We start from the raw sequence: 15734 nt of genomic DNA, 5'->3' as shown, positions 1-15734 counted from the left end.
TAATAATAATAATAATAATCGGCCAAGTTACTTGGCATCCCCCGGCAGTGCTCTATATAACACTAGGCTATAACCCTTGGTTTGGTTTGGTTTTACGGCATATCAACCTTTTTCTGGTTATTTAATGCCAATTCCAGTTATTTTGGAAATAGTATTCATGTTGCATCCAGCTATTTTGTAGAAGGTTTTTATTCTTTAAACTTTTTGTATCTCCAATCGCTAGTTTGTAGTGTTTGGTTTGGTTTGGTTGTTTTATAATGGATTTTATTGTTTTTGTTCCCTGCCCTGCAGAGCATGAATGAGTTTTGTAATGAGAGAAGGACAGGGGGTTACATTATTAATGTTTGGTACATTTTAAGTTGGGAAACCAGTCAGGATTGGTTGGTTGGTTGTGTTTGTTTTACTGCATATCAACCCTTTTCAGGTTATTTAATGCCAAATCCAGTGATTTTGAAGAAATGTTTTTTAATAGAATATATATTTTTTTTTTTCAAGTCGGTTTCTATTTAACCCATAGTTGGGACCCTAACAGGTACTACCACTCCGGGTCAGAGTGGACCTGGGAGCAATAGTAATTAAAGGGTGGCTCCACATTCCCCAAAGCCCGCAAGCTGGGGCTTCACCATCGGATATAGTTTAAGGTCATATCCAGGACCACCAGTCAGGAAGTGAGGGAGATAGAAAGGGAAAGAGGAAATGAGAAGAAGGAAAAGGGGGGAAAAGGTGGGTCGTTTTTTATTATGGTTTTGCAGAAATGAAGTAGAAAAACAAAAAGCATCAATGTTAGGTGCATTTCGTCTCAGGAAGCCAATATCTTCAGACAACCTGATCTAGTAGCACTAGCCTAAAACTGGTTGCTTAGCTGTTAAGCATACGAGCAAATAAATAAAAGGGCGATGATTAAATTAGTACGAGCGCAGACTGGTGACTCGGTGTGCCGTGTTCGAATCTTGTAAGCTTCACTATTGATGCTGGCCGTTTTGTTTTTTTGTTTTGTTTTGTTTTGTTTTTTTTGGGGTTTTTTTTTTGCGTTGTGTTACGTGTGAGTTGCTGATGCTAAAAGATAATGGGGAAACCAAAAACAATTAAAATAAAATCAGGCATGTTGGGGATTATGTGTCTCCCATTGCGGGAATATTAGATACAAGAGTCAAAAAGTGGGATTAAAAAGCCAGCGCCCCTGAATAGGAGCACTATAGTCTGCAAAAAGTGACTGGATAGCCCTATCGACATTCATAAGTTCACGCGCCGAAGACGATTAGTACTTAATTTTAGAGGGTAGGATGACTGTGTAAACATGTGTGTAAGATGTCCTTTGATAAAACGAAAAATTAGAAAAACAGATTAAAAATAAAAGAAGAGCCATGAAATCGTGTCACTCCATAATAACATAAACTGGAATTTTAGGAAAATCTCCGTCCGTTCCATAAGAGCACCTGAACACATGAAAAAGAATTAAAAAAAAAACTACCTGGCAAATACACCCGATGAACAAAGTGCAAGAGAGATTCAAACAATTGTGCTTAAAAAGATGGCTATAATACTAAAAATAAATAATCTCTCGGTTGGAGTCTCTGAAATAGCGGGTACTGTCAGGTATCTGGTAGAATGTCCCATCCCCAGAAAAAAAAGTTTTTTAATAGAAAAGATAAGAAAAAAAGAACGATAATACTTTTCTTTGTTTCTTATAAAATGATGATTGCGGCCCGAATGCGTTTTTTTGTTTTTTTTTTTTGTTTTGGGGGGGGTTTTTTTGTTTTGTTTTGTTTTTGTTTTTTTGTTTTTTTTCATACATTTTGAAAATATTGAAGTCTCTTATCAGGGAAAGTAAACAACCTTTTATATCAAGTCAGTGCATGTGTGTGGGGGATGCTTTTTGTTTATTAATGTTTGTCTCGTGTGCATGATAATCTTCTCTTCTCAATCATCTCAAAGAGAGAAGGGGAAGATTGAGAGAGTTGGCTACCTAGAATTGCATATGACCAGCAACATACCGCAGTCAATGGCTATTTCAGGAACGGCATAGATTGTTGATTTTTGTGTCGAGTGTAGGTTATCAAAACGGAAACTTGTTGATAATTACGAATGTTGCATCATGCCCTGTGTAAAAGGTGAACCATTTTCGACACTTCTGCAGGACAGTGACATATCAGCAACAGAGACGAGTTATCGACCCCTGCTCTTCGAAAGAGAAATGATGTCTAGCGTCGGCCATTATATGAGCCTTAAATATTAACAAGTGTTTACGATAACGCAAAAATATATAATAACGAAATAAATAACACAAACATATATGAAAATCGAAACATTTATTGTATAAAAAAATGTATGAAAATATAATTTTAATGTACTAATTCAATTCAATGGGTGATTCATAACTTTAAATAAAAAATAAAAAATATGATTAAAACATGAAACATTTATAGATTGTTTTTAGAATTGTTTGTTTTTGTTTTTGTTTTTGTTTTGTTTTTTACAGTAAGGTTATATGAAAATGAATCAAAATATAATTTTAAAAACATGAAACGTTTATAAAGGTTTAAGAATAAATTTTTAGGGTTTCATTTTGTACAGTACGGTTATATAAAAATGTATCAAAATATAATTTTAGTTTGAACGAACTTTTAGAAAAGGAAGAGTTATATCAACCCTTCTTCTTTGGCTAACAAGCGACATCTGTCAGCAATTCTTGAAACTAAAATACACACATTCGCCTCATGTCACTGACATGCAGAAGTGCCACAGTCTTACCTTTGTAGCCGCACACAAGAACTGGGATTCGTTACAAAGCTTGCCCAGGGAAGATGGTTGACCCGGTCCACTCTCGAGTGCAGTTTCTCGGCCGATTTCGTCCTTTGTAATCTCTTCCTCCTCATCCGAAAAGAAAATCGTGCAATCCTCGTTTTTAGAATTGTCGCCATGACAATGTTTCCCCTGTCCGAACTCGATGCGATCTACGAGTTTCTGTATTCCTTCGGCGCTTAGAGTGTGTTTATCTCGGCTGCCATATCTCGACACGAGGGCGTCTACATATACAGACGCGCGACGATGAGCAGCGTCCAAGTAACTGGTTGATACACAACAGGTGAGAATCGACAGCGCAAGAAATGCTATAAAAACGTGGTGAAGACTAGGAAGCCGGAAACGGTATCTACAAGACATTTGTATTGTGAAGATGGGAGAGAAATGGTTATATGAATATATGTGTATGGTGTAGTCTGTAACTTGGTTGTGTTGTTTCGTAGCTCCGTTTGTGTCCAGTTGTTTTTAAGGGTACAAATTCAAGGAAAATAAAGAGTTAGATAGTTTGCTTTTGCTTTTTTTTTTAACTTTTTTGTCTCTACTTGTGCTTTTTTGTTGTTTTTTTTTTTCTTTTTACTTTTTGTGCTTTTTTGTTGTTTTTGCTGTTTTTTAACTTGTTTTTTTTTAACTTTTTTGTTTATGCTCGTGCTTTTTGCTGTTTTTTTTTAAGTTTTTTGTCTATGCTTATGCTCTTTTTGTTGTTTTTTGTTTTGTTTCGTTTTTTTTAAGTTTTTTGTTTATGCTTGTGCTCTTTTTGTTGTTGTTGATGTTGTTGTTGTTGTTGATGATGATGTTGTTGTTTTTGTTGTTGTTGTTTTGTGTTTGTTTTTTGTTTGTTTGTTTTTTGTTTGTTTGTTTTTTGTTTGTTTTTTTGTTTGTTTGGGGTTTTTTTCTGTCTTTTTTAGATCGGATACTTTTCTCGGGTTTCTAGATTTTGTCGCGTTAAAATAGCGTTATGTCGTTAATTGAATTATATGTATTTATCACGGAGCAAAAATAAACACGTGTTCAACGGCAAATAAAGCACAAACTGATTATCGTGCACACGAGACAAATATTAACACAAAAAAAAACATAAAGAAAATCCATGTGCTACGCTGACTTGATACAAAGTGTAAAGTTTACTTCCCCTGATAAGAGACTTCAACATTTTCGTAGTGTGTGAAAAAACGCATTCGGGTCGCAACCATCCTTTTATAAGAAAAAAGTGGACTATCGTTCTTTTTTTATCTATTTGTTTTTGGATAGGGCATCCTACCGGATACTTGACAGTGCCCGCTATTTCAAAAACTCCAGCCGACAGATTTTTTATTTTTCGTATTCTAATCATCCTTTCAAGCGCAATTGTTCGAATCTCTCTTACACTTGGTTCACCGGGTATATTTGCCTGGTAGTTTTTAAAAATTGTTTTTCATGGGTCCAGGTGATCCTATGACTACTGGAATGACGGAGATCATCATTCCAGTTTATGTTATTATGGAGTGACACGATTTCATAGTTCTTTTGTAAAAATCGGTTTTTCTAATTCTTTGTTTTATCAAACAACATCTTGCACACGCATTTACACAATTACCCTACATATATTTATAATAAAGATCAAGGTATATATATATATATATATATATATATATATATATATATATATATATATATAAGTGAACGTGTCTGTGTGTCTGCCTGTGTGTCTGTGTACCTTTCCCTACGCAATAACTCTGTCAATTTTAAATCTCGACATTTGATATACAGGGTACTGAGATTTGGGAAAATCTATGTGATCGGTTTCTGGCCAGATATTTGGCTGTTAAGGGGTCAAAGTTCAAGGATTTGACCTTTGAGAACTCTACCAAACGCCTCCGTGAATTTTGGGTATAAACACTTGAAATTTTAGATATCGGTTCCTTGGACATGGATCTAACTTAATAACTTTATTTGAGCCCAAAACTGTAAATGTTAAGAGGTCATAATAGAGGTTAAAGTTAAAAAAAAGTTTACCCTTGCGGTCTCTATCAAATTTCTCTGACAATTTCTGGTCTAAACATTTGAAATTTTACATAAAGGATATTCAGAGATAGGGCAAGCTTTTTAATTGGTTTAAGTCGAAAATTTGAGCTACCAATATATAAATATATGTATGTATGTTTGCATGTCTGCCTAAAACTTTCGACAGAGGCGACGGATTCCCACATCGTTTTAAAGCTCGATCCTTCAGACGACAAATACCGAAAAATTGGCTAAAAACATTAATTTCTTCACCCACAACTTGGCACTTTTCTACAGGGAATGGTCGCTTTTTTCGCCGATAATTTCGAAAGTCATCCCCTCTTTTCGATTGTCTAGCCTACGTCACTTCGGGTTTGGTGGTGGTCGTAACAGCAAAGACTTCACATTTTTTCCCCGTTCTTTTCCTCCTTCGCAGTACGGGTTCGAGCCTGCCTTCCTACTACCACTTTTTTTCTTTTTAATTTTTTGCTCAACACACACCTCCAAACACCCGGGAAACGCGGGGCACCCATGCTAGTATATATATATATATCTATATTTTTATAAAGTAATAGGGTTCGTGTGTTTCTGTCTGTGTGTACAGCTCTCCATCATCAACGAAATATAAAGGAGGTAAGAGGGTAGATCTCTCCTGGTAGAGAAACATTAGAACCCATTTTAGGATGTTTCTGTTATAGGAGACATAAGAATCTTTGCCTAATTTCTTTATATACTAGTCTACAAACCACCCCCATATCGAATGACTTATGCTCATTTGCATATCACATTATATTAAATCTCTTTAACTAATTACCTCGACCTTATTACATATTGGAAATATTCTAATCATTTCAACTGTACTATTTACAAAATCTATTTAACATTTAATTATTTAATATATTTTCATTTAATTTTATATTCGATTTATTTCACTTTACGTATATTATCAAAACAATTCATTGGCGAGGAAAGCTTTATGTTTTGGGATTGTATTGAAAATGTAATGGAAATTTCAATTTCGTTCCGTTTTAATCTTTTATATTTTACTTGCCAATATAATTGAAAGAATACAATTCAACTATCGTAATTTTATATAAATAAACAAAAACAAATATTTTAAAATAAAACTTTATTAAAAAATAAATAATTTTATTTTTAAATGAAAAAAATCAATTTAGTAAAATAATTGTATTAAACACCCCCAGCCTTGTCAGCAAACCTGTAAACCTATAAAAGTTAACATTTCGAATGTAAACAGTGATTTTTCGATTTTGTTAGCGCTTGCCGCAATTAAAGACAATTAAAACGGAACTAACTTTATTTCCATTCTATTTTTAAACAACCCCCAAAACATAACGCTCTCTTCCAGTTATAGCCAATTTTTTTTTAATTAAATAAAACAGGTCAAAAGAAACAGATAGGCGCATTTTCTTTTACATTTTTCTTACAACCATTGTCATTTAACCAACTGCAAGATACCGTTACTTTTGTGGGGTTGTTTTGAAAATGGCACAGAGATTATAATTTCGTTCCAATTTAATCTTTCTGGTCGAGCCTATTTCGAAAGCCTGTCTTATCATAGATTTGAACTACAAATAATTTATTACATTTTGATTATTACTATCTTAAGACTTAAAGCTTATATTTATTTCATTTTTCTATTTATATATTGAATTAGTTATTTCCAGTCTTATTTAAACTTAGTGCTTTCTTTAAACCGGATGAACCTTTTATAAAAAATATGAGTTTAACGTAAAGAACACGAACAAGGTTTTATTCAACTGAATTTCTTCCAGTTTACTAACAAAATATATAAATTTAAAAGAGATATAAATAATAAAATAAAAAGGTTATGTAATTTAAAAGAAATACACGTACTCACAAAAGCAGAACTTTTTTTACACATTTTTTTCTTTAAAACCATAACAATGAGACTAACAATTACCTAGATCTTAGTAATTATTTGTTTTAATAGAACTGTTTTAATTGTACTGTTTACTTAGTTAACCTAAGTTGGTATTACATTTATTTTACATTTACTTTTTTTTTAATTATTACTTTTAGACTGTGACGTTTACACCCGGAAGTAATGAGTCACACGTAGGTCGCTTTTATTCATTCCCTTTTGGTCAAGATCAAAGTGTAGTATCTGTTCTTCAGATGCTGCATTTCATTTTCTTGTTCTCTTTCGGTGGAGGAGAAATCCTTCACGACTGAGACAATTTTTATTTTTGTACCTTTTCTCCACGTTAAAAAACGACCCTGGTGTCTAACTCTGTCCCGTGGGGAGGCATAGTAAATAGGTACAATATAATTGTTTATAATTGTACTATTCAGAAATATTATTTATAGTTTGTCCATTTCAGTTAGTATACATTACCTTTACGCTTAATTAATTTACAATCAATAATATCGTTAAACAATTCCGTTTAAAACCGAAATTATGCCACCCAAACGAAGTAGAAACGAAAGTGAGGAAGAAAGAATGGAAAGATTGGAAGCTAATAGACTAAGAGTTGCTGCAATTCGCTCTAATGAAAACAATTCAGATAGAGAAAGACGTCTAGAACTTAACAGGATACGTCAAAGAGAAAGGAGAGCAAGACTGTCAGATTTGGAAAGAGAAACCCAACGTGAAGCTGACAGAACTAGACATGCTGTAAGGCGGTTAAATTCATCACAAGATGAAATTCAAGAAAGGCAAAGATATGCACTGGAAAGAGAAGCAATATTACGATCGAATGAATTATATGAGGTAAGTAGACGTACACAAGGTCAGTTGAGAGTGGCTCAACGACATCAGAATGAATCGGAAACCCAACGAAGCTTTCGCCTATACCAAGGGCAACAACGAGAGGCTGCATGGAGAGAGAGTATGACTTTGCCCCAGCAATTGACAGAAAACGAGGCAGCTAGACAACGAATGACTGCTTTGAGACACCATGAAATAGAACACTGCAATAGAAAAGGATTGCTCTACAACAAAAATGACTCTCTCACTACAGCTGATATAGGAAAAATGGACAAAGTATGTCAACATTGCTCAGCTGTAAAATTTAAAGGAGAAACCCCTGGTTGTTGTTGTTCTTCTGGCAAAGTTGTGCTTGATAGCTTTCCACCACTGCCTCAGTTGCTTCAAGATTTGCTCTCCGGCAATGGTACCATCTCTAAAGATTTTCTGCAAAATCTACGCAGTTATAACAATTGTTTTGCAATGACATCATTTGGTCACAAAATTGCGGCAGTACATGGGTGGAATCCTTCTTTTAGAATTCGAGGCCAGGTTTGCCACCAGATTGGGAGTCTTTTACCACCTGAAGATGAAACAGCAAAGTTTATTCAAGTCTACTTCTTGGATAGTCTGGAAGAGGAACTACATAATCGGGGACGTGACAGTAGACTCAATAGAGACATTCTCCAAAGTCTGACTGAATTTTTACATGAGAACAACAGCTTCATTTGTCAGCTGAAAACAACAAAGGAGAGGATTGAAGAAGAACACTTGGTAGAACATAAAGTTGTCATAAGGGAAGACCGAAGGCCGCAAGAAGAGCATCCACGGCGATTCAATGCTCCAACAACAATGTATGAGATTGGAATATTAATGGAGAATGAACCAACAGCTAACCGGGATATTGTCTTGCATTTTAGAAATGATACATTAAAACGGATCTCCGAACTACATCCCCTCTACGATACTTTAATGTACCCGTTAATGTACCCCTATGGTTCTCCATCTTACAACATCTACATGAAGGCATCCAATGGGCGAAAAGTTACCCAACAGCAATTTTATTCGTACCATTTAATGACTCGGCCTGGAAACTATTTTCTCTGGTACCGAAGGCTATTTCAACAATGGCTGGTGGATGTGTACTGCAAGATTGAAACAGAACGTTTACAGTTCCTGAGGCGTGAGCAACAGACCCTGAGAGCTGACAATTATAGCAACTTGAGAGATTCAATTCTTAGGGAGGATGGGAATCCAGAACAGTTTGGTCAACGAGTTGTACTTCCGGCAACTTATACAGGAGGCCCTCGATACATGTTTGAGCGTCAAAGTGATGCCATGGCATATGTTCGGCGAATGGGCCGAGCCGACCTCTTCATCACGTTCACAACAAATCCAAAGTGGACAGAAATTACAGAAAATTGTCTTCAAGGGCAAGACCCTCAGGATCGTCCAGATATTGTTGCCAGGGTTTTCAGGCAGAAGCTAAAAAAGTTACTTGAATTTATTAAAAAGGGAGGATTTGGCAGGTTGAGGGCTTTCCTGTACAGTATTGAATATCAAAAAAGAGGACTGCCGCATGCACACATCCTCACCTGGCAGGCCCCAGAGGACAAACTTCTACCAGAAAAAATGGATCTCTGCATATCTGCAGAGATCCCTGACAAAGAGGAAGATCCTGATCTTCATGCTAAAGTGATGGCACATATGGTGCATGGACCTTGTGGACCATTTAATCCAAATTGTCCATGTATGATTGACAACAAATGTTCCAAAAAATACTCAAAAGAATTTCTTCAATGTACCGAGCAAGGCCAAGACTCTTACCCCAAGTACAGGCGAAGAAAACCAGAAGATGGAGGCCAGACTGGTACAATAAGGATGAAGAGAAATGGTCGGTATGTTAATCAAGAAATAACAAACCAGTGGATTGTTCCGTACAACAAGGTCCTCCTTCAGCAGTTCAACGCTCACATTAACGTAGAAATTTGCAGCTCGATCCAAAGCATCAAATATGTCCTCAAATACGTGAATAAAGGATGTGATCAAGCAGTGTTTGAACTACAAAGAACTGATGGAGCAGCTAACCAACAAGGCCAAGTACAAAGTCACATTGTGGATGAGATCCAGCAGTTCCAGAATGCAAGGTATGTCGGCAGTTCAGAGGCGGCCTGGAGGATATTGGAACATCCCATCCATGAACATTTCCCCCCAATTGTACAACTTTCTGTTCATCTTGAAAATGGGCAGCATGTCATGTTCTCAGCTGATACTGCTCTGGAACGAGCCCAAGGTCCACCGCCTGCCACAACTTTGACAGCATTTTTTCAACTCTGCCATGAGGATGACTTTGCAAGGGGTCTCAAATACGTAGAAGTCCCTGAGTTTTACACTTGGAACAAATCGACAAAGAAATGGATGAGAAGAATGCGTGGGGTACAAGTTGAAGGTACTGAAAATGATGATGTATGGAAGGCACCATGCATTGGGAGAATCTACACGATTAGTCCAAAAGCAGGGGAGTGTTATTTCTTACGCCTGTTGCTCAATGAGGTTGCTGGTCCAACTTCATTTCAAAATTTGCGAGCATACAATGGTCAGGTGTTTGAAACATACAGAGCAGCGTGCCTTGCTCAAGGCCTTCTAGAAAATGACCATCACTTGCATCAAGCAGTAGGAGAGGCAAGTGCCACTCAATCACCTTCAAATTTGCGAAGCCTATTTGTGATAATTTTAACAGCCTGTGAGCCAAGAAATCCTCTTGAGATCTGGATGGCTTTTCGTGATGTAATATCTGAAGACATTCTTCACAGATACAGGCAAGAAGTTAACAATCCAGAAGCAGATTTTAATGAGGACATCTACAATAAAACTCTTTGTCTAATTGAAGAAAAAGTTCTCCTTATGTGCGGTCAACCATTGGCAAGCTATGGATTACCTGCACCAACGCAAGGGAGAGATGAAAGACTCGCGAGAGAGTATCAACGTGAAGTTATTTATAATCTTGAAGAACTTTCCCTACAAGCAGAAAATATGCAAGAAAAACTGACCGATTCTCAAAGAGAAGTTTACAATTCATTCATGGCAATGTTGGAAGCACAAGGTGAAATGAACAAAAACATGATGTTTCTTGATGCTCCAGGTGGTACGGGCAAGACTTTTGTAATCAATTTGATCCTTGCAAAGATTAGATCCATGAGAAAGATTGTGCTTGCAACAGCATCCAGTGGCATTGCTGCTACTCCACTACAAGGTGGCCGCACTCTTCACAGCACTTTTAAAGTACCCTTGGATACTCATCGAATGGATCAGCCAGTTTACAAAATTACTGGTAACTCAGCCTTGGCAAATGTAATTAGAGACACCTCTGCAATCATTGTAGACGAAGCCCCAATGACGCACAAGAGTGCTTATGAAGCAATTGACCGAACACTGCAAGACATCACAGGAAACAAGAATCCCATGGGTGGCATTCCAACCTTATTTTGCGGTGATTTCCGTCAAATCCTCCCAGTGGTTAAAAATGGCACAAGGGCTAACATTGTCAATGCAAGTTTGAAACAATCCTATCTCTGGAGGCACGTTATAGTGAAGAGACTGACTACTAATATGAGAGCCTATATCTCTGATAACACAGCTGCAGAAGACTTCTCAAAATTGCTTCTCCAAATCGGTAATGGTCAGTTTCCTATCACTTCTTCACCTGACACAATTAAGATTCCAACTGCGCTTGGTAAATGTGTCGGTAATCAGAAGCAACTGAAAGACAAAGTGTACCCAGACCTGCAAAACAATTGAAAATCACCGGATTGGCTTGCTGAGAGGGCTATTATTTCGCCATTAAACAGCAATGTGAATCATTTGAACAATTCAATAATGGATGAATTTCCAGGAGACACAAAGCAATACAAGTCAGTTGATTCGGCTACTAATGAATATGAAGCTGTTCACTACCCTGTGGAGTTTTTAAACTCTTTGGAGATATCTGGAATGCCTCCACACATTTTAAATCTCAAAATTGGATCGCCAATCATAATTCTTCGATCCTTGGAACCACCAAAAACAACAAACGGAACCAGATGTGTTATCACCAGATTGCACACCAATGTACTTGAGGCCACCATTTCCTGTGGTCCCTACAAAGGCGAAACCGTTCTACTGCCAAGGATCCCCTTAGTTCCATCGGACTCAGAACTTCCATTTAAATTCCGGAGACTCCAATTTCCTGTGAAGGTGTGTTTTGCAATGAGCATAAACAAAAGTCAAGGTCAGACATTTAACACCATTGGCGTAGACTTGACATCAGACTGCTTCAGTCACGGTTTGTTCTATGTCTCCATCAGCCGGACAGGAAGTTCAGAAAAACTCTACATTCTGGCTCCAAATCAAAGCAGCAGAAATGTAGTTTACCCTGAGGCTCTTCAGTGAAAAGTTCGAGAAATGGATATGAGGAAAAACTGACATGATCTGATTGTGGTAAGTTTTTAGTATTGAATGTGCAAGATAAAATTTAAGCAAGAGTTGAAAATTACTTCAATGAAAAATTTACTATGTAACATCAAGTAACCTTCCTTTTTGATGAAAATGTTTTGTGAAGTTCCTGATTGAATTTCAGTCACTACAAGAGGTAGTTAAAATGTTAATCACCTTATGCAATCGTTGCTCTTACAACATCAACTTACTGGAAAGGTGCCCACAGATTTTGGTACCCGAGTGCGCAACAAAGCTCCGTGCGAAGCACGGGTATCTTTGCTAGTATATATATATATATATATATATATATATATATATATATATATATATATATATATATATATATAATATTTTTATTTATATAGACAAATATTACATAGTCGCTACATTGGACATACTAATCTTTCGGACAATTGACTCATAAAAAAAACCAAAAGTTTCTCGTCAGGCGACAGAAATAAATAAATATATTGTAGAGTTGAATGTAATAATCACAGAAGAAAGCACCCGCACGCGCGTGTGCGTGTGCGTGTGCGTGTGTGTGTATCGTGCGGTCTACAACTTATCTTCAGATGGGATCTGAGAGAAAGAGAAATTAAAGATGGCAGCCATGGATTTATAAGGTGTAGTATTGTGGAATCTCACGAGATCTCATCTTCCATTGCACACGTATGCACATGGAATGGGGTCAGTTTTCTAATAAAATGCCTGTTGGCAGAGGCAGTGGGGAGAACACGTGCTGGAAGTTGAGAGAGAAAATTGTCAGTGACGAATTCTAGCTGAACTTTTGCTTATTGTATTTGTTTTATCATTTTGCTGTTTACCAGCCCATTTAACTGCAAGCTATTTCGGCATAATGGGGGACAAGTTCGACCTTAAATTAATACCAGAATTCAACGGCTCGACCCTGGTACTTGACTGGGTGGAGAAGGTGGAACTACATTGCCTATTGTCTAGTGTGAAGAACATTGAACACGTGGTTCCTCTACGTCTGTCCGTCGGGGCTTTCTCGGTATATCAACAGCTTAGTCTTGAGGAAAAACAGGATTATGAAAGGATCAAGGCGGCATTATACAAGGCGTTCACTATCGACCCCGTCACTGCTTGGGAGCAATTTGAAGCAAGAACCTTGCATCCCAGCGAAACTATCGATGTTTATTTGGCCGAGCTGACAAAGTTGACGGTGTGGTTTGATGGCCTGACTGAGTGGGCATTGGCTCTCAACTGGAGCAAAGCAACTCCTGTGTGCTAGCTCAAGCATAGCTTCATTGTCCCTTAACGACCTGGTAGACCAGGCCAGGACCGTGATGAAGAATACTTATGAGATGAGAGAACCGGTAGTTGCTGCTGCACAGCCCGCATCAAGTGATGATAGTCATGTGTTATAGGTGCAATGGCCAGGGCTACATTGTGAGGAACTGCCGGTGGCGACTGACAGCCATTCGCTGCTACCGATGTAATAAGACTGGTCATATGGCCTGGGATTTTTCGGGGAAACGGGGTCGAGGACAAGGTGCCAGCGTCGACCTCTTCCCCAAACAGAAATTAGACGAGGCGCTTCCAACCATCCAGGTCTATGTCAATGAGACATTGTGCTCAGCACTCCTCGACTCTGGGTGCTCTTGCACCATTGTGAGTGCGGACCTTTGCCACACTTGGAAGAAGAAGACTACTAGAGTAACCACTCTCAGTGGAGCGACGTGGACATGTTGCGGAGTGGGCGCATCGAAGCGCTGGTAGTACTCGAGAAACCGCTCAGCTTTGACCTGCTTCCAGGCTATGATGCCATCAGAGCCCTAGGTGGTGCTCACATAACGCAGACGGGGGCGATACAGTTTCAGGGGCAGGTTCCAGTGTGTGCTGCTTTGAAGATTGATCAGCCAGACTTTATTGTCGAGTTTAACTAGCAGCAGAAGGCTTGGACAGCTGCGTGGAAGTGATCGGAAAACCAGGAACCAGCCAAACTGCGAAATGAGGTAACAGAGTACCATGTTCCCAACCAAATGAGGCTTGCATATGAAGAGGAACTTCGTGATTGGATCAAGGATAGCTGGTTAATTCCCTACCTCTATGAGAAACTTGGACCTCCCAGAGGCCTGATTCCGCTGATGGCGGTCGTTCAGCACAACAAAGCAAAGGTGATGCCAGTGATGGACTACTGTGAACTGAACGCGCATGTTGATGCGTTTACGGCAGATGCTGACGTTTGTGCCCGCAAGTTACGAGAGTGGCACCAGCAGGGTTCCAATGTGTCCCTGCTGGATCTAAGAAAAGCATACCTGCAGGTTCGAATCAGTGAAACAATGTGACCATTTCAGATGGTAGTGTTTGCTGGCAGGAGGTACTGCCTTACCAGATGTGGCTTCGGGCTGAATGTAGCACCCCAAATAATGAAGACAATCATTAACGCTGTGTTGTCACAGGAAGAAACAATAAAAGATGGGACATCGACGTACCTTGATGACATATATGTGAACAAAGACATTGTGTCATCATCACGTGTGAGAGCCAAACTGGCTGAGTTTGGTTTGACGTGCAAGGACCCCAAACGTTTGGAGAATGACGTTCGTGTTTTGGGCCTGAACGTTTGACAAGAGCGAGGGATTTTGAAATGGAGGCGCGGAACTGCAGTTTCTGAAGTGCCCGATATCTTCACGAGGCGAGCAGTATTCACCCTGTGTGGAAAACTTGTGGGGAACCTATCAGTGTGTGGATGGACTCGCGTGGCAACAGGCATCATCTGGGATGATGAAACAGCTGACGATCTGTTGGTTTGCATGGTGAAGGAGACCATCGCAAGGGTAAAGCAGGATGACCCTGCTAAAGGTGATTGGTGCATGCAGGAAGACAAACTGAATGTGTGGGTGGATGCGAGCTCTCTGGCAATTGGTGTGCTGTTGGAGAAGAACAGTGCAGCAATTGAGGACGCCTGCTGGTTGCGACCGGCGAATGATATCATATCAACTTGGCAAAGCTCGATGCGGTGATAAAAGGTACTCCAGTGGAAAGTCAGAAAATTACACATACACACAGATTCACTATGCGTGTACCACTGGATATCAGACACACTGACAGGCAAGACTAGGGTGCGCACTAAGCCAGCCAGCAAGGTGCTGATCAGACGGAGGTTGGGGACCGTAAAAAAGCTGGTAACAGAGTACAACCTGTCTGTGGATGCGGTACTGGTCACTTCAAATTGCAACCTTGCTGATAGGCTCACTCGGGTGCCACAGAGATGGTACGACACCATGAAGAAGAAAGCCGAACCAGTACCATTATGTGCCGCCTCTATTGAGGTGACAGATGAAATCAGGAAGATACACCACCTCAGTGGACACCCCGAAGTGAGACAGACATGTTATTTTGCGCAGTTGTCCAATCCGTCGGTGTCCAAAAGTGCAGTGAAAGCGGTAGTCAAGGAATGCCAAACATGCCAGTCAATCAACCCCGCCCTGGCAGTAAGGTCAGCTGGGAGTAGACACAACTTGGAGCTGACTAGGTATGGACATAACCCACTACGGCAGCAAGCAATTCCTCAACCTGATTAATTGTGAACTGACAAGGTTTGCAATCTGGTGCCCGTTAATAACACAGGATTCCTCCAGTGTCATCCGTGAATTGGAGTCCGTATTTTATGAAAGGGGGCCGCCTGAAGAGATCCTCACAGAAAATGACACGGCCTTCTGCAGTGGGAGTTCAGACGTTTCGTAGACAAGTGGGGGATCCAGCTCAGACTCAGATATGCATA

The 15734-nt window shown here is 39.1% G+C and overlaps 1 protein-coding gene across 1 annotated transcript in view; it reads right to left on the bottom strand.

Annotated features, from left to right (window-relative positions):
* LOC145293081 (metal cation symporter ZIP8-like) overlaps positions 1-3834 on the bottom strand; it is a 93226-nt gene extending 89392 nt beyond the window's left edge. The window contains exon 1 of the mRNA XM_080139431.1: positions 2752-3834. Within this exon, the coding sequence (XP_079995557.1) occupies positions 2752-3162 (411 nt within the window). The 5' untranslated portion in view covers positions 3163-3834. The remainder of the gene's footprint in view (positions 1-2751) is intronic.
* Between the last annotated feature and the right edge of the window lie 11900 nt (positions 3835-15734).

The sequence above is a fragment of the Euprymna scolopes genome, chromosome 14 (assembly GCF_053919585.1).
Source record: "Euprymna scolopes isolate OS-2025 chromosome 14, ASM5391958v1, whole genome shotgun sequence".
Classification (NCBI taxonomy): Eukaryota; Metazoa; Mollusca; class Cephalopoda; order Sepiida; family Sepiolidae; genus Euprymna; species Euprymna scolopes.
Note: the sequence above shows the minus strand (reverse complement) of the source record. Positions and strands in the feature narration are given on the sequence as shown.